The sequence below is a fragment of the Marmota monax genome, unplaced genomic scaffold (genome assembly GCF_021218885.2).
Source record: "Marmota monax isolate L192 unplaced genomic scaffold, Marmota_monax_Labrador192_F-V1.1 WCK01_AAM20220418_F8-fsc00046, whole genome shotgun sequence".
Taxonomy (NCBI): Eukaryota; Metazoa; Chordata; class Mammalia; order Rodentia; family Sciuridae; genus Marmota; species Marmota monax.
Genome location: NW_026692486.1, coordinates 1,714,974 through 1,737,517, shown reverse-complemented (window position 1 = coordinate 1,737,517; position 22,544 = coordinate 1,714,974). Strand labels below are relative to the sequence as shown.

Below are 22,544 nucleotides of genomic sequence, written 5' to 3'. Positions count from 1 at the left end.
AGTAATTTTCTCACTATAAAAACACTGTTCTCGTCATAGCCAGTAGAAAAACAATCTCCCAGTTCTGTTGTCTCCAGTTCTTATTGTATAATCCACACATCTGTGCAGTGTTGCTCACAGCAAAAACCAACGTGATACAAACACACAGAAACAAGCACCATACTAAGCTCTTCTCTGGTACCCCCAAAGGATTCTAGGCCTTGGAGTTATGACTGGGGGATACCCTGAGGACTAACTCTAATGAAAAACCAAATATATCTAATTAATTGCACTGCTCCAAGATAATCAGAGACCAGAGGTTTCCAAAACCTCATGAGAATGGTCATATTTATATAGAATGGTGCTAACAGGAGTGCAATTCTTTGAAGCACCAGACTCGTTCTTTTATCTCTCCTGCCTGTCTCTTTGGACAGCTTATGCTACGTGGATTCACACCTAACCTTTAGGATTGTTCTCGCCAATACTACCAGTAGAAGGGACCTGTATCATACATTTTTTTCTGTCTTACACTTCATATGAAATTGTGCATTTTAGTGCTTAGAAGCATAAAATGCTAAATTCAAATCAACCCACAATATCAACAGCAGAGTTAGTCTATCAAAGATTTTAAAATACTTATCATCATTGAAATTACATCCAGAGATACTGGGAACTTGCCATCCTCAAAACCATACTCCAGTATAGTTAATACTGTAGATTTGACAATACTGAATAAGGAAATATGCACATTTTGAGAAAAATCACAATGTTAATATTGGAATTATAGTTGGTGCTCAATTTATCCATTTCACAAATAAGAGAAATTCACATACTTTCAAACTTTAGCCACTGGTCTCAGTATTTTCCCTTAATAGTTCTTTATTAAAGTAAAACATAGGAACTAAGCTTTGATTGATTTGTAATTCATCTTCTCTCCCTTTTACTGATTATGTTTCTGAAAAGGAAGAAAAAAGTCATGCAACAAAGGGACTAAAAGGTGAGTAAAGAGGAAATAGGAGAAGTCAGGAGTGGAAGAAGAATGAGGTAAGTAGGACCCCCCCCAAAAAAAGGGAAAGGATGGTTTACAGCACGCTGCAGAAAAAAATGGAAGTAATAAAAAAAATGCAAATTGGTTTTAGGATAATTGAGTGAAGGATATTTATACCTCGTTTCTCTTCAGGAATCCAACTGCTAATGATTTTAAGTAATGCATAATTTCAATATGGTATTTTGCTTAACGTGCTAGATACCAAATATGGTATTCAAGATCAGAGAATTTATTTGCATGCAAGAAGCTTTGCAATTTTTTTTTTCCCCAGTGTTGGGAATCAAACCCAGGGCCTCATACCTACTGGGCAAACACTCTACTGCTGGGCTACATTCTCCAGCCCTTTGCAAACTTATTAGAGAATCAATAGCCTGTTCTTTTTATGATGTAGGTAAAAAAATTGCCACAATTTCCAGTGGCATTTAGGCCAATGCATAATCCTGAAATTTCTTAATATTTTTATGTTTTGAAACAGAAATGTGTAGACTTCCTCTTTCAGCTAAAATCCAATTTAATCAATAGCAAATGGAGCCACATTATAAAAAGATCTGAAGATAACTTGGAGAAGCATCCAGCGTTTCTAGGAGTATCAAGCCAATTAAAAATGGAGAGAACAGAAGGTAGTGTAGGTGGAATTAATGGGACCTGGCTGCTGGCTCATCAGGTAATCATAATAGTCAAAAACACGCAACGATCAGCTTAAAAAATAACTCTGTTCATTTGATAGCTGGCAAAAGGACTCAGCAAAGATTTAACATACAAGAAAATAAGGCTGCTTCAGAGGTGACTCACCTATCTTTCCCAGTTTCCTTCTTAAAAATTCCATCACAGTAGCTCATGCGCTTCTCGGTGGTCACATAAATTTGGGCATTTGGATAAACATCAACCGTCTTTTTCAGCATGTTGTAAACGATGCCATTGCCATCTTTCCTCATATTGCGGAAAGGGCCCCAAATAACATAAATAGTAGTGTTTGCTTCTTTAAAAAAATAATCAGGATTTTTTAGCAAAAGAGGAACACTGGTATGGGACACAACTCGAATCATTGTCATGCGGCCAACATCTTCTTCATAACCCTTAGTGGGGGCATTGTTCATTCTCCAAATGCAGGAAGATCGATCTATCTCGCTTCCCACCTTCTGTCCAACCATCTGACCTGAGTTTGACACTATGGCGCAAAGGTCACAGTCCAATTGCAAAGGCTGAAAAACAGAAAGAGAAAGAAAGCAGCTGGTAAATTCACCTAGTCAATATAGTATTTGGGAAGACAAAAAATTTCAGATGTGGCATAACTTCTGAACATGGAAATACTTCTGAAATATATAAACCAACCCTACAGTCTCTGCTATAGGTTATCAAGTAAGCAGAATACTTCCATTAAAAAAGAAAATGTATCCTCTTAAAATAATTTAAATTTTTGTATCCTTACATGTTGGTTTAAAATCATGTGGAAAAAATATTCATTTGTTTTCCACTCTAAATGATGAATTTTTAAATTTAGAACTGCAATTTCAAATGAAATAAGGAAATGTGGAAATTTTTGACTTCTGGAATAAGGTGGTTGGTGGCTATAAAAGAAATACAAACAAAACATATCTAGGTATCAAGTCTGCATTTTAGCTATATGTATGCATGGATAGGTAGCCATTGATAAAAATATGAAGAGTTCAGCAGATGATGAAGTTCTAAAGAAGATTTTCAGAACTACATTAAGATAAACCCCACACTGGCCAAAATACTGAGCAGACTCAAAAAAAAAAAAATTCCTTCAAGTCACCATGTTAATTGGCCTTTGTGCCTACATTTATTCTAGATGGACAGGGAAGGCCTATTTTAAAAACTCAGGGAAGACATGTACACAGAGGGTCTCTAGAGCCTGTTTAATTCCCTCACTTTTTATTTAACCATGGAGGTAACAGAGACTCAGCCAAGTGAAGCATCAGCTTTCAGAACATAGAAATGATAATGTTGCAGTGGCAGATTTAAATGCAGGTCTTCAAACTCTAAGCCCACTGCTCATTCCATCATCCTTTGCCTTAATTCCTCCTAAAACAGCTACATACATTACTTTTGCTGCTTCTGTCCCACATGAAAAAGTTACCCTATCTTCAACACTCATAAAGAAATGTTGATACACATCTTCCTCATCTCCCTTTGATGAGAGTCCACATTTTGATCCTGAATTTGATCCTGAGTTTTATTGTGCCTACTTGGAAACAGCTCTCTCACAAATAGAGGCCTTATTTTACTTGATGAATTATGTCTGTCTTCTAGATAAATTCTGTAAGAACAACATCTGTCTTCTTCATTTTAACCCCACTTCCCAGAAGACTCTGGAATATAGTATGTGCTTGACTGGTGAAGTTAAGAAATGAAAGAAATTGAGTTAAAATAATTTATTAGGAGCATTGAACTTAATACCAGCGAACAAATGGGCTTTTCCAATTAATTTAGACTTGTTGATTCAGACAAAACATATCAACACAGAGGGTCTTCAGGCTCACTCCAGATGTCATAACCCGGGTTGTTCAACAGAGAGGTAAGACCCTCAGCAAAGTCATCTGACAATCATGCAATCATGCTACAAATGCAACAAGTCACCTTTCCTAGCCATGGTAGGAACTTGTAGTAGTTAGTGGACACCTACTATGCATCAGGCATAGTTCAATTCCAAGAGTTAGAACTGAGCTAGGAAAATTATAAACAAAAATTCCTGACACAATAGAACTTACATTCAACTTGGGGGTGGGAACAATAAATAAATCAACATCCTCTTATATTCAAGAATGATCAGTTCTAAATGAAGAAAATTTAAACAAGAAAGGAAGTTAGCAAGTGTGTATGTGTGTATGTGTGTTTGTGTGTGTGTGTGTGTGACAGAGAGAGAGAGAGAGAGAGAGAGAGAGAGAGAGAGAGAGAATGATCAGAAAAAAAGCCTTACTGAGGAAAGACATGAATAAAGAGATGTGAATGCTTATGCAAGTACCTAGGTCAACCAGGAATAAGGACAAGGACTGTGACCTGGCAGAGCCAGAGAGGACAGTGAGTAGATCTTGGGGCCAAACATGGAAGAGAATCAGTTAGGACCTTTGACTTCCTGTGCAATGTGGTGGGGGTGGGGCAGGGGGGGGCTCTAAACAGAGTGACCAACCTGAGTTGTATTTAATCATTTTGGCTGATGTGTGGAAAACTGATGAAAAAGAGGCAAGGGTATGAGATGTGATGGTGGCTGGGAACATGGTGAGAGCAAAGGAGGTGGAGAGAGGCAGAATGCATTCTGAATGTACCATACCACCCACTGGACTGGCCCACAGACTGGATGTGTGAATGTAGGGTGTGAAAGAAAGAGAGGAGTCAAGAATGACTTCAGCAATTAGCCTAAGCAACTGGAGGCCTGGAGCCACCTTTCACTGAGAAGGAGAAAGGAACGCTTCAGGAAGAGGACCAGAGAGGAAAGTGAGGGCCTCCTCCCCAGCTGGGTAAGATCTGAGATACCTGCCAAAGAATTTTGCAAGCACTATCACAAAACTACTCACACTGCTTCCAAGAACTTTCCTGACCAGATTATTAAAGTAATATGGGCTCATTGTTAAAAACTTAAAAAATTAAAAAGGAATAGACAAAAGAATAAAAACTTTACAAATTTTTATCACTTGACAACCACTACATTTATGACTTATATTTACCTCTTTCTATATCTATTACCTTAGATAGGTTGAGAAATACCATTTATCCTATTTGTCAGCATTGATATTTCATTTAATTTTAAATAATTAGTTTTTCCCATGCCAGTAAGTAGTTCTAAGGGGTAATTTCAGTGCCAGATCATTATTCCCTTATCCATATGGTATATGGATATACCATAACATAGCTAGTTGCCTACCACTGGGTATTTAGCTATTATTTTATCCTACTATAAAAAATACTTGGATAAATATCCTTGTGCTTCCTTCTGTATTTTGGATGCTAACATGTTAATTTAGACTTATTTCTTTAATTTGATTTAATTGTGTTCCTATAAAATATACTAGACTGACAAAGACATCTGTTTGATTTGTCCAAACCAAGAATTAAAAAAAAAATGACTTGCAAAACCCACAAAGGTCTTTTTATAAGGTGTCTTAAAACTCTGCTGCAAAAGGGGCTGTCTGATGCCTCTGCTGCTGTCAGAATGCTGAACTAAGGGCAGCAGCTGACAATCCAAGGACCAGGTCAGAACTGTCAGTTCAAAGTGGGCGAGTATGTCAGGACTTGGAAATGGGGTTTTATAGGTTGGTGCCATATGAAGACTTCACTAGTGGCCAGATGGAGGCCCAAGAACATGCCTCTTAGGATCAGGCATTGATCTAGGACTTTCCTTCATCCACTTGGGAGCCTTCATTTGGGGGGGGGGGCAGCAAGGAAGAACACAATATTCTTCTGGCCAAGCAATTTGTGGCAGGGCCTGATACCCATCACATATAACCAAGTACCCCAAGCTCACTCAGAGTCATGCAAATCAATGTCTAATTTAAACTTTGTGTGTCATATGGCACCCTCCAACTTATCACCAAGATACATATGGTACGCGGAGGTTATGTTCCATTTACTGTTCCAACAAGTTGCTTCATTGTATAATAAAAACATGTTTGGAGTAGAGTCTCTACAAAATTTTAAAAAATCAAAAAGAAGAAAGAAAAAGGCTTGGATGTGTTTGATAAAATGCAGCAATTTGTGTTGGATTTCCCAGTCATTAGAGTGAATTAGCTGGTTCTGCTATAACAAGGCTTAATTTAACTAATAAGAATCAGCATACTGGTCTCACTTGACAATCGCAACCTCTGAAAGTGATCAATTAAGACATCACAATCTGTTCCATGACAACATATTGGGATACCACAGCTGTGCAGATTATGAGGTCAGCAGCTGACTAACAACTTGAGGGCAAATACTGGGAACAGTCTCTTGTTTATGTGATAAATATGTAATCAGGAAGAGCGCCATAAATGCAATGGCTTTGGGGGTTGATGATGATCTTTAAATTGTCCCCTTGTTTTTACTATTCACTAAGCCACATAGTCACATGGCTAGAGTCTTAAGAGGCTTTCTTAATACACATGTGTGTATTTGGTCATAGTCCTGCCTAGCCATCTGACTTCCTGCAGGAAGTACCAGGAGACATGGTTGAATATGACAACTGCTATATTTAGCACTTGGTTGCAGGAACCATTTGTAAAGTATGGTAGGAGTGCAGGGCCCCATGAATGAAACATTCCTAATCACAATCAGATGCTTCAGGCCATACAAAGAGCTGGCAAGGACCCCAGTGATTCGTTTATATGTTTGAAGGCACCTTCAAACTACAGTAACCCATCATAAAAAGAAAGAAATACCTAGGTATGAATGGATGGTTTGACCCCAGAGCTGCCTTATCTAGTTATCTCAGTTTCTTTTATTAGCTTTATTGTTTCATCTTTTTGATCTCAACTTTCTTTGTTGAAATGTACTGCTGTTTCTTGAACACATTGATATGATTTGATTTGGGGGCCTTATTTGAAAGTTTATTCCATATGGTTCCACTAGCTCAGTTCTGACTGCCTCAGTCTCTCTCTCTCTCTCTCTCTCTCTCTCTCTCTCTCTCTCTCTCTCTCTCTCCCTCTCTCCCTGCACCCCTCCTTTCCAGATTGAGGATGTGGATTTTCCGAGACCTTTAAGATTTATCTGGTTCCACTTTATCAAGCTCTACCTTAAGTTAAAATTCTCCTTTTCAACTGAATTGTTGCTATTCTTGTTTATTTTCATTAAAAAAAAAAAAAACTTGTCCTCTTTATCTTGTCTCTTGTATACTCAAAACATCATTCAAGATACTTTGGTAAGGCTTGGGCTGTGTCTATAAACCAAGAGCACCACAAATATTTAATGAATCCTGTCTGAGAAACTATATCCTTAGTTAAAAAAAAAGTCCAAATATTTCAACACTTCACTTTATTTGAGATATAGAAAACTTATTTTTTAAATGGAAATAGCATGATATTTGTTTCAGATATTTTCTTCCTTTGCCAAAGTATACTAACTCTATGCCAACATATTTGGTTATAAACACTCATATTGGGGAGAGTTAAAAGTTTGGTGACATCTATTGAATAATCAAATATTTTTTATCTAGATCCTATTGTGCACAAGGCTTTATAAAGGGTAAAATAGTTTTAAAATTCTAATGAAGGTGAAATTTAATCTTGGTACACAGCTCTGAGATGTGAGGGGGACATTCTATGACCAACTAAGGTTAATGCCTCTGTGGTTTTAGAGGCCTAAGGGATTGCCTTGAAAAACAAGGTGTTTCTCTGTAAAATGAACATTGACATTTTGCCTTATTACAAGAAAAGAGAACTTCTTGATTGCTGGCTAGGCCACAGGAGGAGGGTGAGAGAGGAGGAGAAGAAATGGTATGAGTAATGTATAAAAACATAGTGTGTCATATTTATTGATATACATGTGATTATGGGATAGTCATCCTTTTCAGCATTTTCTTATATTATCCCATTTAACTTTCAAAATAGATTTTTAAGTGAGTTTGTTTTTATTTTTTATTTCCCATTATATAGTTAGAGAAATTAAGGTAAATATGACATCCTCTGGACACTAGATCTTTCATATAAAATATATGTTGTCATTTATGAAATGAACTTAAAGCAGCATTAAGAAGTGGGGGATATACAGAAACAAGCATTGTTAATTTGCAATATGCTTTCCTTTTGCAAAGCTGGGAATGGAACAAGGGACTTTGACATGCTACATGATTGCTCTACTACTAAATCCTCAGCCCAATTTGCTGTATTCTTAATATACATATACACAAGCACCTGGAATATTAGCCAGTATCATATCAAAACTATTTATAATAAATTATAGATTAATGCTTTTAAACATGCAGCTAGCCAAGAATTTCACCTGAACAGGACAAAGTCCTTCTGCTGATGAACAGCTCTACAGGCATGCTAGGCTTTGTTCATAAGCAAAGCAACCTCTCTTTTCTGGCAATAGTACTGGCATGGTATAAGGAATTATGTGAGTATTTTTTTTCTCCATATTTTCAGTTTCTAATATGGCTGAAATTTCAGTCTGAGATAAACTAATCATGACCAATTTTACTAGTTTTAAAATGTTCCTTCACATCTGTTTACTCAATTTGCTTTTCAAACTGTTTCTTTCACAAACAGCAGTGAGTTGTTTTTCTTTCTCAAGCAATAAATGATTACCATCAACGTCTGGGGAGAACAACAGACCTTGGCAAAGGATGCTTTTGAGGCTGGTCCCATGGCTAAAAGGAATGCCACCCCTTGCTCTAAACCCTCCTTGAGGTCTGTTCTCTCTAGACATCCATGCTGCCTATTTTAAGTCCTTGGGAATCCACTGTAGTTGGAGACTCAAGTGTCCCCCAACTCATGAGCTAATTGCTTTCTCCTCTATACTTATGAGGAACTGGGGCTTTGGGATCATCTGCTCATACTAAAGATTGTTCTACACCATGCATATTTTTATTTTATTATGAGCATGAGTCTTAGGCACAAAAATAAATTCTGTTTTTAAAAAATGCTGAAGAAAGCATGCACTAAGGGAATTGATTCCCCATGCAGGTCTTATGTTCTCTGAGACCATGGGTGGGAGGAAAGGTGTAAATACATAGATACTCTTATCCTTTTTCTAAGAGTCCGTGGCATGTTTATAATTGGTCAGCTTTATTTCCTTGTGTTTAAACAATATTTGCATGTAGACTCCAGAAACCAATTTACCAGGATATTCCCAATGTATCCTTGCCTGGTTAAAAACAAAACAAAAAAAAAAGTAAGGAAGAAAAGAGATCAGTGGTCTAAACTGACAGGTCATTCACTCTGATGGGCAAGTTTCACCTCTCACTGAGTCACTTTCTTCTTCAATTTGGTGTAGTTAAGTAACTCTTGTCTTTCCCTGTTCTAAATTTGCACACACCGGTTCAGAATGATATACCCCTTCATCTTGGCCAAGCTGATGGGATAACTCAACCTTCATCCTGCTCTTCACCAAGAGACCTGGGAAAATGTTCTTGTCTTTTCTTGGAGTATGAATCTGACAATTGCCCTATCCTTCTTGAACGATATACTATCAAACACTGTACATTTTAATCAGTAAGAAGAATGAAATATTTAACCTTTACTTTTTTTCTCTCTGAATAAGTTTATAGACAATAGAATGGACAGTTAAAATCTGTGAAATAAACCTACAAAACAGTGTGGTTTCCCCAGCAAAAAGGAATGGCCATGTGTAAAAGGTCACCTGTCAACTAGTTCTAGTTATTAAATCTCTGCATTTATCATTAAGGTGGCTCTATGGAAAATGAAGGTCAAGACACTAAATTATGAAACAGTCAGGATTAGAAAAGGTCACCAAAAACCTAAGCAAAATTCAACCAAACCTGCTAATTCTATACCCTCATAGCAAGCAGAAATAGCCAGAGATGGAACTCAACCACTGGACAGCTCTAATCTTTCCCCTACTTTAGCACTACACTAAAAACGAATTTCCATTTGATGTCTTGAAATCTAAAATGAAACTTGCTCATCTCAAATAAAAACAGGAGCTTCAATAAATATTTCAGAACAAGAATCATGTTTGAATCGAACCAGCCTAAATTATTAAAAACATTGTTTTACACTACTCTAATGGTTGCTTTCATTTCAACCATAAGAATGCAATTTAAAAATCGGGAGATGGGGCGCTCAAGGCACCTTAATGCCTTACAGGACAATTAGCAGCTCGCCACTCACTAATTTACTACTTTAATGTTGAAACAAATGAGATCTTTGCTTTTCATCATCCAATTTGAATGAATTTGAACAAAGCAGGTTGAACAAAGCTCCAGAGACACTCTTCAGTTTGCTGTCATTTATTCCTCGACTCTTCCTGAATGTCTTTAGAGTTTTAGTTTTAGAGGCTTCAACATGTATAATGATGCCATTGGGGAATAGATTTTACCTTTATTCTCCTTGATGTTCTTTTGAGGTCTTTCAAGTGAAAGGTACAAAAGAGGCATTAACAATCTGGCATTGTTTTTATTGCTTAACAAAGAAAAAAATGTATTTTAATTTTTCCCGTGTTTCAGGAATGATTAAGCAAGCTGTTTTCATCTACACTGAGTCACTTTCAGCAGACCTCTAACTGTGAGCAAAGAATTGTGAAGACTGTTCTAAAGAGAAATCAACACAGTTCAGCCAAGCCAGCCTGTAAATGTACTTCTTTGCCCCTCCACAAACCAGCATCTTCCGGTTAATACAGCTTTCAAAAACAGTGTTTATAAATCACACACTACAAGAAATAGCAGATAAAAACACAGATTTGATAACCCACTGTTAGGCTCCGACTCCCTATGGATTTGGGATATGGCATTTACCTTGGTTTCTACCTGGTGGCATTATATCCAAAGCATAAAACTTAATATGGGGGTGCATAAAAATGTTAATGCCGAGAAATAATTCTACAACAGGAAACATAAAACTAGGTTTCTCAGTTGCCATTGTTGATATGTTCCCTTTACTCGGAAGCTCCTTGAGGGAATGGATCTGTATAATCATGGAGGTGTGCCAAAGGCAAACAGCTTGCTTCCTCCAGAATGAGAGGCAAAAACAAGGCTTCTCAAACCAGAAAAGAATTTTCTCCTATTGCCTTGAATAAAAGAAGTAACTGATATTCTACCATCACAATCAGGATATATTTGTGGCCAACTTATCTCTATATTATTTTTCTCTTCTTTTAGGAAGAAAACTCAGAACCTGCTGCTTACATATGATCCAAATACATTATGTAGAACAAGTGAGAAAACTGATGTTTTGCTATGGTACTAGTGTCATAACATGTCACTCAATTAGGGACATGGTTCTCAACTGGCTGCACAGTATAATGATCAGGATATCCTTTATAAATGGTAATGGTTGGAATCCAACTCAGGCAAAATGACATAGACAAATGTTGTGTTTGGCACCTACCCATTAGTATTTTCTTTAAAAGTTCCACACAATTCCTATGGGCATTTGGGTTTTAGGAACATTTTCCTAGAGGAATTAGCAATGAAAAGAGGAAACTACACTGTCTTATCAAAGGGATGGAAAAAATAGTAAAATTTGCATCCCTGGGGCCCTAGATGGAAAGATACTGGGGTAGGAAATCTTTCTAATTATACCTCAAATATAACAAAATTGATGAGCAGCTGTTACACATGGAATCAGTGGTATCAGTCAGATTTTGAAGAGCAAAAGAAGATATTGGAAATTAATATGTGGTACTAAGCCTGAAAATGTTTATTTCCTGTAAGATCATTGTTACTTATATGTTTTATATTCTGGCTAAAATTTCCTTTGGAAATGAGGAGAATCACATTACTTTATAAATTCTCTTAACTGTCATGTGCCATTCCCATCAGCATATGAAGCTTGTGGTAACTTAGATATTCATGGACATTTATTAGATCTGAATTTTTGTTTCATTTTGTTTTTGTTTTTAGCTGGAAGATATTTTTTGTGGGTTTGGAATTTGAGTTTCAGAAGCTGGTAGAGATGGAGTGATTTATAGGGTCCAACAGTGGGATAAGAACATATGGAAGATAAGACTCCATAATTTAAGATCAAAGCTGGGGTGCTGGGGATGTGGCTCAATCGGTAACGCGCTCGCCTGGCATGCATGGGGCACCGGGTTCGATCCTCAGCACCACATAAAAATAAAAAATAAAGATGTTGTGTCTGCAGAAAACTGAAAGATAAATATTAAAAAATTCTCTCTCTCTTCTCTCTCTCTCTCTCTCTTTAAAAAAAAATCAAAGCTGGATGGATAGCCTTTGAAAAGGCAGAGTTGCTTCTTTTGATAAAACAGGAAAACAACAACAATTAGAAATGCAAGGAGAAACAGATGATTTTACAAGACAGGACAGCTATTAGATTTTACTCCTGATTCCCTTATATTCCTATAAAGCAAGTAAGGGTTAAATATTGAGAGGAGGATATTTACAGGCTTCAGAAGGATGAGCTTTGAACAAGAGAATATTTTGAGTAAGGATGTTTAGAATAAAAAAGGACTCTAAGCAATGTCTCAGCTGGGATTTAGAAGTTATAGATGTGTGATGAACCTCCTGCGATATTATATATCTTTTCCAATAGTGCTCAGGAGCACAAAAGCACAAATAAACAAACAAACAAATAAACAAAAAAGGTATCCAGCTTGATCCAGGGCTGAAGATTATGGCAATTCTTGTATTCAAAGTTTGAATCTGACATATAGTCATGGGCACTCGTAAATATGAAATCAAAACTGAAAGCAGAAGGAAATGGTGGCAAATGTGTATATTGAAAAGATAAGATGTATGATTATCTTAGGGGGGGAGAAGATAATTTCAAGAGTTGGGGTGGGGGAAACATCTCTTTAAAACAATCAAAATCCTAACAAGATAGAGAAGAGCGGGACTCACTAAGAGCTAAGTGTTACTTTTTTCTCCAGGGGCATTTCTGGCTCTGGAAGAAGACAGAAATTAGAATCTAGAGCCCAAAAAGGGTAAATAAATATCCACTTTGTATAGGATTCTTAGAATTGTAAGATGTATTCTAAAATTAAGACTGAACTGGAAATAAACAAGTGTTACAAACTTTGCCACCTTATTACATGTTTCTTGTTGTCTCTGAAAGCCTGTTTTGGAAATTATATTGTGTAGTTCTGGACTTCTAATTAATGACTTTAGATATCTGTCACAAGTGAAGAAAAATCTGCTCTGGAGGAACAAAATGTCATCCCAGGCCTAAACTTTCGTTACAAATAATTTTTCAAGTATAATGCCAGGTGCACAAAAATCTCAGACAAATGAGAAAAAATAAATCATTGGAGAAAAGCAACCAAAACGGTCACATGAGATTGGGATTACATAATAGACTAAAATAACTGTGTTTACAATGTTGAAGATGATGAAATTCAAGTGAAAATTATAGCAGGGAAAGAAAAATTATAAAAATTAATTAAACATATGTATAGAAAGAACACTTAGAAGTTCTAGAAATGGCAAGTATACATGAAATGTAGAATTCAATAAACACATTTATAACAAACTAGATAAAGTTAAAGAAAGAATTAATAAAGCAGAAGGTAGAAGCAAGGAACATTAAATAGAAAAATAAGGTAGGAAACAGAGAATACAATGAAATGAAAGAATACAAAAGTTTTCCTAAAGAGGAAATTCAAATAAGCATGAGAAAAGGTGTTTATCACTGGTACCCAGGAAACTGAAAACTAAAACAATGAGATGATACCACACATCTATAGGTAACCTGAAAATAAAATGTCTGACAATACCAAATGCTAACAGAACAGAGACCAGAAGTCTGGTGCAATGACTGGTGGAAGTGTTTATTTACCATTAACATTTCAGAAAATTGTGACCTTATACTGTGTCCCCAACCCCTGCCACACACAAACCGTAACCCAGGAATTCTGATATGTGCTATCCTATTAAAATCCATTCTTTTACGTGCCTGCATTTGTATAGAAGAATATTCAAAGTAGCTTTGTTGATAGCACACTCAAATTGCAAACAACACAAATTTTTATCAGTGTACTTATGCAAGGAAATACTATCCTGCATTGAAAACAAATGAGCAACATGGATAAATCTTAAAAATATCATGTTGAGCAAAAGCCAGATACAAACGTATACATGGTAGAGAAGGTTCTATTTATATAGCTATCTTACTAGTTAAGAGCAGGATATTTTCTTAACACATTAAAGAATATCATTTTGAAATCAAAACCAACATCACAACAGTATCAGAGCAGTACTAGTGTATTATTTTTTAAGAGGTTAGTAGCTGTTTTTCAAATATGATATTCTTTGGATAAATATGTTGGGAAAAGGTGGATACTTTCTCCTTCTCAAGAAGATTAACAATAGATATTAAATGCTAAAAGCTAAAAGGCTCATTCACTGAAGAAATCAGTCTCATTTCAGTTAATTCAGTTTCAGAAAATTATTTGGAAACCTCAGCCTCCCGCACCCCCTAAGAAACCAATTACCATTTTGTGGGATAATGGTTTGGATTATAAACTGGAAATTCTGAGCCATATTCTTATTAGTGTTGGGAACAAGACATGAATGCCCACTGATACCATATTTATTTAACATTTTCTTGAAGTTCTACTCAATGTAATAATAGAAATACAATAGTGGAGAGAAAAGAGGTATTAATACCAAAAAAAAAAAAGGAGGGAAAAAGTCATTGTTATTTACAAAGGATATAGTAGTTTTCCTTGCAAATAAAACAAGTCAGAAGAAAATCATTATAATTAATAGCATATAAAATGGTGACCAACTATGACATGGATACACAAAATCACAGAACTTCAGAAAAAGAAAAAAAAAAGAAAGAAATCTAATATACATAATAGAAACAAAAATGCAAACCACATGGGGCCACACTGAATAAGAAATATGCAAATACTCTATAAAAAATGAGCACCTTACATAAGAACAAGTTGCAATGGGTTATAAGTTTGAATATTTAATTTAAAAAGTTAAGAAAAATTTAATCTCTATACTCAGTCTAGATGCTTATTGAAGTTCATTTCAGGTTTAAGGTTTTGTCATCTTTACATTTGGAAGAGCTTAAACCTGTGGAGTTATAAGATTCAGACATTAAGATTTAAATGTAATATTTATGCTTGCTTTGTCATCTCCCATTCCTTTGCTGCCATGGTAATTATAATTTGAAATCCTTTTCTTGTTTGAATAATTATTTTTTAAACTATGTTAAATCTTCTTTTAGATATCATGGGTTATTGACCCAGTAAATGAAATTACTGAGCCCACAGTGTTTTTAATGCTTTAATGAAGTGGTATTCCAAAATGCTCAGTTCCTGTGACCATGTAAAGATGGTTATTAGCTAAAACTGAAAATGACCATCCTTCGAGTACCCAAGACTGCTGAAACTACACAAACTATAACTACACTCAGAGCTTAGAAGATCAAAAACACAATAAATAAATGATCATTCATTCATTGGGTGAGTAAGCCAAAGTGCTGTGTCAGATGCTGTGGTGCATCTTTGCCACAGGTTTAAGAGATTTCATACTTAGTAGATGTCTTAGTCTGTGTTGTGCTGCTATAACTGAATATCTGAGATCATATAATTTTATAAGAAACAGATTTACTTCTTCCAGTTCTAGAGCCTGGAAAGCCCAAAGTCAGGTAAGGGCCTTCTTGCTTGTGTCATCCTACACCAGAAAGCAAAAGGCAGAAGTCTAATACAACATGTGCACACATGAATCAGAGAGAGAGAAAGGGGCTGAACTCATCCTTTTTATCAGGTACTACTCTGGAAGTCAGTAACCAGTTTCCACAATAAGATCATTAATCCATTCATTCTATATTCCTCCTCCTCCTCCTCCTCCTCCTCCTCCTCCTCCTCCTCCACCACCACCACCAGAAAGCAAAGGTCCTACCTTTCAACACTCTTGCATTGAGGATTAACTTTCCAACTTTAAGAGACATATTCGAACCATAGCAGGAGACTCTTGGTATATTCTCCCAAATCTACGGACCTCAGATTGATGCTTCAACATGGGATAGTTTTGTCAAAATCTAATGCTGGTGTCAGAGAATAAAATTTCAACAAATTTAGTTTCAAAGATCTAAATGGATTTCATTAGTTACTCATGAACCACGTAATATTTCATCTGCAAAACGGAAAGATGTTCCTATGAGCTGAGCAGAAGAGCTGGGTTTTATAGGTTGAAAAGGGTTGACAAAAGCAGAAACAACAAAAAGAAAATTATGGTTTCAAAAAAGTTCTAATTTTTATTAAAACTTGTGCATGTGTATAACTACTATAAACAAAAGTGCTTGTTGGTTGTCAGTTACAAATAACTATTTATGACTAATTATCAAGCATAGAGTTTTACGCAGAGTATAGGTAACACCTCAAACACTGAGACTTATTTCAAATACATGTTTTATTTCTTAGTAGAGAAGAAAAAAATTAACATACTATGGCCATATCATTTCTCTATCTTTTGGGGGCCAAGAGCATATATTTATTTGTACATAAGTGATATTTGTCAGTATGGTTTAAACAATGAAGACATGATTTAAAATAAAAGCTATTAACACCAGGACTTTGAAAATCTAATGTGAAAGAAACATGCAATTGTATAGAATAATTTCAATACAACTTTGAAAATTTCATCATACTCCACGTCCCTCTTACCTCAAAGGAGTTGATGTTTTGTGAAAATTATCATAGAAGCAATGCTACAGTTTGGATCTTATATGTTCCCCAAATTCCCATGTGCTTAAGGCTTGGTCCCCAAAGGGGTGCTATTGGGAGGTGATGGAAAGTTTAAGAGGTAGGCCTAATTGGAGGTCTTTAGTTCACTGGGGAGTGCCCTTGAAGGAGACTGTGGGAACCCAACCCCTTCTCCTCCTCTCTCCACTACCCACTCACAAGGGAAGCCATCTTGTTTTTCTGCACACACTATCACCATGGTGTGCTGCCTCGTGCTCAAAGCATCAACGCCAACCAATCACAGACTGAAACCTCTGAAACTGTGAGTCAACAGAAATCCTTTCTCCACAGAAGTAGATTATCTCAGGTATTTGTTATAGTGACATAATGATGCAAAGCTGACTAACACAGCCAGTTTCTAGCAGCATAGAAGAATAAAAGCAAGCATTGTCTCTGTCTTCAGACTTGGGTTCAAGTACAACTCTGCTACTGTCAATCTCTGTGGTTTCACATAAATTTTTCAACTTCTCTCTGTTTCCTAAGTTCTGCAACCCATTTATTTGTAACTCATAAGCAGCTTCTGCATTTGTCCCATAGTAGCCATGAGGAAAAATTCACTACTACAACTCATCCCCCACTAAAGAAAAACTAACCCACAGGCATTGCAGATGGTGTAAACTTAGCTGGTGATGCTCTGGGGATATGGAAAAAAGTATTTCCTCCCACATCTTCATATTTCCCAAGCCACACACTCCAGATTCTATTTTTCTCCATTTCTTTTTTATTTTTATTTTTTAGTTACAACTAAACTTTATTTTATTTATTTATGTGGTGCTGAGGATCAAACCTAGTACCTCACAATGCTAGGCAAGCACTCAACACTGAGCCACAATCCCAGCCCTCTCCATTTCTTTACAAAGTGGTTCAGTTCTCCTGATTTCTCCAAGTTTGTGACCTCATAGCTGTCAATTACTCAGCATACTAAAGACTCTAGCAATCATGATCTACCCTTCTTAGGCGATATTAGGGCTTTATCAATATAAAATCATATGATTCATAAATAAAAGTGCAGCCATACACATTCTACAAGAAGTATGGCCCTTCAACTTCCTGCATTGTTATCACATGAGGATCCCTCAGGACTTATAAAATCATCCTGTTTTTGTTTTAGCACTCATATTTTTCTTAGAAGATGCTGGTAATAAAGTCAAATGTGTTTCAGAACACACTATATACTTGATACCTTCATTTTTTACACATCGTCTGCTTGGTAGAAAAATGCTAGTTAGGAGGTAAAATGTCAGCTGCAGCTTAAGGATACACAGAGCTAACGCTTTTATGTGAGTTGGATAATGAATGCTGAGTACGAATTGTGAATGAAATCATTCCTCCAATTCATGATGGGAATAATTCTTCAGATCTAAGTTCTCCCACTGCCCCACAGAGGAAATCCTAAATAAGAATCCTGATCCGCTGTTAAGACTGCATGAAGTTTCAAAAGATAACCAAGGTCTGGAAGACTCCAATAACTGTACCTGTCTCCCCTGAGTGACCAGAAGACAGAGTTGTAAATCACTGCCGAAACAGAGCATAGGGTGTTGTTTCTTAAAAATAAAAGGATATAATATCCTCAAGTTTTTAAAAGAAAATTAATTTCAAAATAGATTTCCTGGCTGGGTATCAGGAAGACTGTTCTCAAAATATAATGTGTTATTTGTGGTCCTTTTTGGAAAACGGGTAGGGTATTATGGGTATTATAGATAACTACAGATGGCAGTGGAGTTTATAATGTATGCAAAGAGGAATGGTTCCAGGCTGATATTTTTTCCCCCCTGGAAAACTTTCTAATACTTCCACATTAATAATGGGCCATTATCTAGAAATTGAAGCAGCTAAGTCTGAACACTACAGGCCTTGTCGTTAAGCTTTGAATGTGTTCTTACAATTATCCAGTTGCAAGTTAATCGCAATGTAGCCTATAATGTCCCAAGCTGAATTCTGACTTATATTTCTCATCAATTGACTTGTGCTCTGCTTTTTTTTACTGCAACATTAGGTCAATCAACAAAAACATCCTGGATGAATGAGATGACATTACTACCAAACCCGAAGTTCCAGCTCTCCGGCTGGAAGTCTAACCTCTAATTTACTCCAGTCAGGCTGATTAGACCTATTATTTAATGAAGTCTCCCTTGGTTGTCTGTCTATCAAATTATTTGTATTCATGGAGAGAAAGTGATAAGCCAAAATGCTAATTATCCATTTTTCTAAAATAAAAGGTCCATGCTAAGAATAACAATGAGTTATTAAAATAGCACTTTTCATCTGGCATAATACGTCTTAACAAGCTCTTTAAATCCAGGGATTTTCATTGCTGGACATCTTATCTAATAAGGAAGATGTTTACTTTCTATCTATTCAGACTTTACTAGCTTGGACATCTGGTTTTGAATTTGAATGTTGTTGGAAATAATGAGCAAAGATGGGGCAAATTCAGTCTTTAAAAACTGACTTATTAAAATAAAACCTATACTTAATTTATTGATGTATATTATCATTTGTCCAAGTACCTGGGTCTAAAATAGTTGTTCTCACCTGGGAGTGATTTTGTTTCCTGCAGGGACCTTTGACAATGTCTGCAGACTTTTTGACTATTAAAATTTGGGGGGATACTAACTTGCATCTTGTGAGTAAAAGCCAAACATGTTGCTGAAGATCCGACAATAAAGAGTATGGCATCAATCCTCCAAAAAAGAGTATCCAGTCTAAAGTGTCAACAGTACTGATGTTGGGAAACCCAGATCCAAAAGAAAGAAAGGAATCCTCATAAGTAATTTGGCAATCGGTGTAATGAACTTAGACTACATAAATGCTATGAAATTAAACTCTTTTCCAAGAGTTTATCTTTTTTTTTTCCACAAGATTTTATCTTCTTAGAACAATGCTAATTGTACTAAAGGTAGGTCAACCCTTAATTTCATATGATCGAACATTTATATCTCAGTTTTGTGATAAGTAGAACATTTTTTTGTATGTGTGATGAAAATTGGATGGATAAAAATATGTATTGGTGGAAAAGGTGGGAAAAGTAGAGAAACATAGGGCAAATAAGAAAGGGAGATAGGATGGTTGAATGAAAGTGAATAGAGTCAATCCTAATGTTTTGGATCAAAAAGAAAAACAGAGAGGGAGGGAGGGAGAAACATGGATGTTTCTATTAGCTTTATAACCTGTGTCTAAAGCATCTTCAATTCTGCAAGGATTGTATTAGCTGGCTAACTTATTCTCTACTTCATCTCCTGCTACAAACTCACCACACACACACTCACACCAGAAGATTTTCGCACACAGAAATGGCCTTTGTGAAAGGGCTGAAATGACTGTCATCCCAACAACTACAATGGCCATTTTAAAAAATCAGTAGACATTTTGGTAGTTGGAAGTTAAATGATTTGGAGAGCAACCTAATATACCATTTTGTTTTACATATGAGATGATAACACCAAACTTCCAATTCGAAGTCCTAAAGTATTTTGTAACCATAAAACAACTTAGAGGTTCACCCTCTTCTATTCTTCCTAGAGGACAAGTCCAAGAGAAAACAGTTTATTTTCTAGACAGGTTTCTGTTTCCTTGGCACAGAAATTCCTGGCACGGGAGAGCTGTGAAGCACACAATGGCTTCAGGTTGGCAAGCTGTCAGCACTTCAGTTCCCAGCAGCCAGGCTCCTCTGAGTCCTGCCAAAGCCACCAAGCAACACTTTAGTCTTCAGAGCCAAGAGCCCTTGGGAGGGAACCATCCTCTCTGCAAAAACTCAATATATGCTCCATTAGCTAAAAAGCTGATTACCAGGAGTAGAGGTTTTAGTCAACTATAGCTACCCTTTGAAATTTGAAGAATCTTAGTGTGACCAGAGTTTGGTAGTCAATTACATTTTAATAATGTAGATGTCAGAGAGGGGCAATCATCTCTATTTAGTTAATACCAACGTCCCTCTCATTGACTCAAAATGTTCCTTCCAAAAGTAAAAAAAAAAAACAAAACAACAACAACAAAAACAAAAAAACCCCTGGAGATTAAAGATAATAGTTGCAGATAATAGAAGAAAGAATTATGAACATTAATTATATGGAATAGCTTATTCAGAATCCATGCATATCCAATGAAGAAATAATTGTTAGAATATGAAGTGGTCCACCCAAACAACAAAACTACATAAATAAAAATACCATGAAACCAACATAAATAATAAATCATTTCTATGAATGAATGAGCACAGGGAAATCTATCAAAACCCATTAAAAACAAGGATCATATATATAAAATGAACTTAGACTACATAATGAAGTGTCTGTGTGTGTGTATGAAACTGAGTTTGCATGTAAGAACTGGAGTAAAGGTCAGTGTGATACAATGATAGGACGTGATAGCAGATTATTCATAGGGGAGAAAGCAAATATATAGCTGCTTTAAATTTTTGACTATTAGGAAAAAATTAAGCTATGTACATTCTTAATAAATAGTACCCCAAAAGCTAAGGCTGAGTATATAAATGCTGCAGAATACTACATCATCCAGAAAACAAATGCACTGAGCTGTTTGGCACTTGGCCTTAGTTTGCATTCTTTCCCCAAAGTATGATAATTCTTTTTCACTTTCTCCTTGACAGATAAATTGTGTCCAAAACAAAAATCTTCCAGAAAAAATTAATTAAAATGTCACTGATGTGTGCCATACTTTCTTAAAAGAGAACTTCTTTTAAGAAGATGAAGTTAAAGTGATATCAAAGATTAAATGTAATGAAGTGTGTCTGAGATACACAGTTACCAATTAAAAACATATTTGTGGTAATTAGCTTTCAAAATAAATGTGGAGATTTTAAACTCTGAAATCCACATCTCTTACTCTCACAAGGCATATCATCAGTCCATAAAAGTAAATGAATCAAAACACTAACCACACAAAGCAAGACACAGTTTTCTGGCACTTTTTGGTAGGGGAAAAAAAATCTCAAGGAAATGGCTTTGTTACTTACATTAACTCAAAAATCAACAAGATTTTCAAAGTGTGTCCAATAAACTTCAAACCCCTCACATGCCTTTGGGAGCCTACCCTCTCTGTCATAGTGAGCCAGGACATGTAAGTTCTTAAGGTTTCTCAGTCATACCCTGTTCTTGCCTCAGCTTAAGAACTTGCACATTCTGTCTTTATTTCTGGAGTTCTTTGTCCTTCACTTCCCTTCCCATTTTCCAGGTACTTATCAGCATCAGGACACAGCTAAAACATCAGCTTCTCCAAGAAGCCTTTTGCTGACTGCCCAGTGAAGCTCAAGGCAAATGCTCCCAATTAGGCCCTTGCGTATAACTCTGTTGTGTCCTTGGAGATATTTATTGTAATTATAATCAAATTCTTCTTGTTGCATTTATTTGTCTATGGACAGTCTTTCCCATTAGGCCTCAGATTTCTTAGAAGAGAACATTTCATTTCCCGCTATATCCACAACACTAACCAAAGGCCTGGCTCAAAGCAGAGGTTCAATAAGTATTTCTGAATATATAGGAGCAGAGTCTGATGCACCATAAATATCACATTGGTTAAAAGTTCAGATGTATTTACCAATAGAGTGGTTTTAACACCATTATCCACATCAGTGTTAAGTAAAGTCCCACTTTATTGGCACAGCATGTGATATTTTTCAGAACATATGACTTAAATGTTTTGTTTTGTTTTTCAAGTGCACTGAATTCTGAGGAATCCAAGAATAGGGGGACCTCTGCTATTATTAAGGCATATAGTTTATCAACTTCCGATTGAACTGAGAAATAGCGTTAAATATATTCAGTGTAGTCAGTGACTAAGCACACGGATACATGTCTACATGGATATGATCATATGAGCACACATATCAAAACACACCTATAAGCAGTCAGGAGCTCCTGCTAGATAGACTGTCCTGAAGTAGATATGTGAGGGCTTAGCATCCAAGTCCTTTCCTACCCTGAACTTTTCAAAAATTGTTTTCATAACCTGCATTTTCCTTTTAACATCCAACAGGCCGAATATGAAATTTCAGATAAAGGACAATATTGATTTAGAGGGAGTGAATCTATCACAGACTTCAATTTGTAATAAAAAGGCTATGATAACTGCAGAAGCCAGGATCACAGAATTTTTCTTATTTGAGCAGTTTAGTCCAGATTGGCAACATGAAAAGAGAAGAGGGGTTTGAAGGCCAAAAAATAAGGGCTAA

General features: G+C 36.1%; 1 protein-coding gene across 2 annotated transcripts in view; it reads right to left on the bottom strand.

Annotated features, from left to right (window-relative positions):
* Positions 1 to 22,544, bottom strand: part of St6galnac3 (ST6 N-acetylgalactosaminide alpha-2,6-sialyltransferase 3) — a 517,138-nt gene that overhangs the window by 198,741 nt on the left and 295,853 nt on the right. For both annotated transcript variants that reach the window (XM_046443311.2, XM_058578929.1), the window contains exon 3: positions 1,820 to 2,229. In XM_046443311.2, coding sequence (XP_046299267.1) covers positions 1,820 to 2,229 — 410 coding nt within the window. The remainder of the gene's footprint in view (positions 1 to 1,819; positions 2,230 to 22,544) is intronic.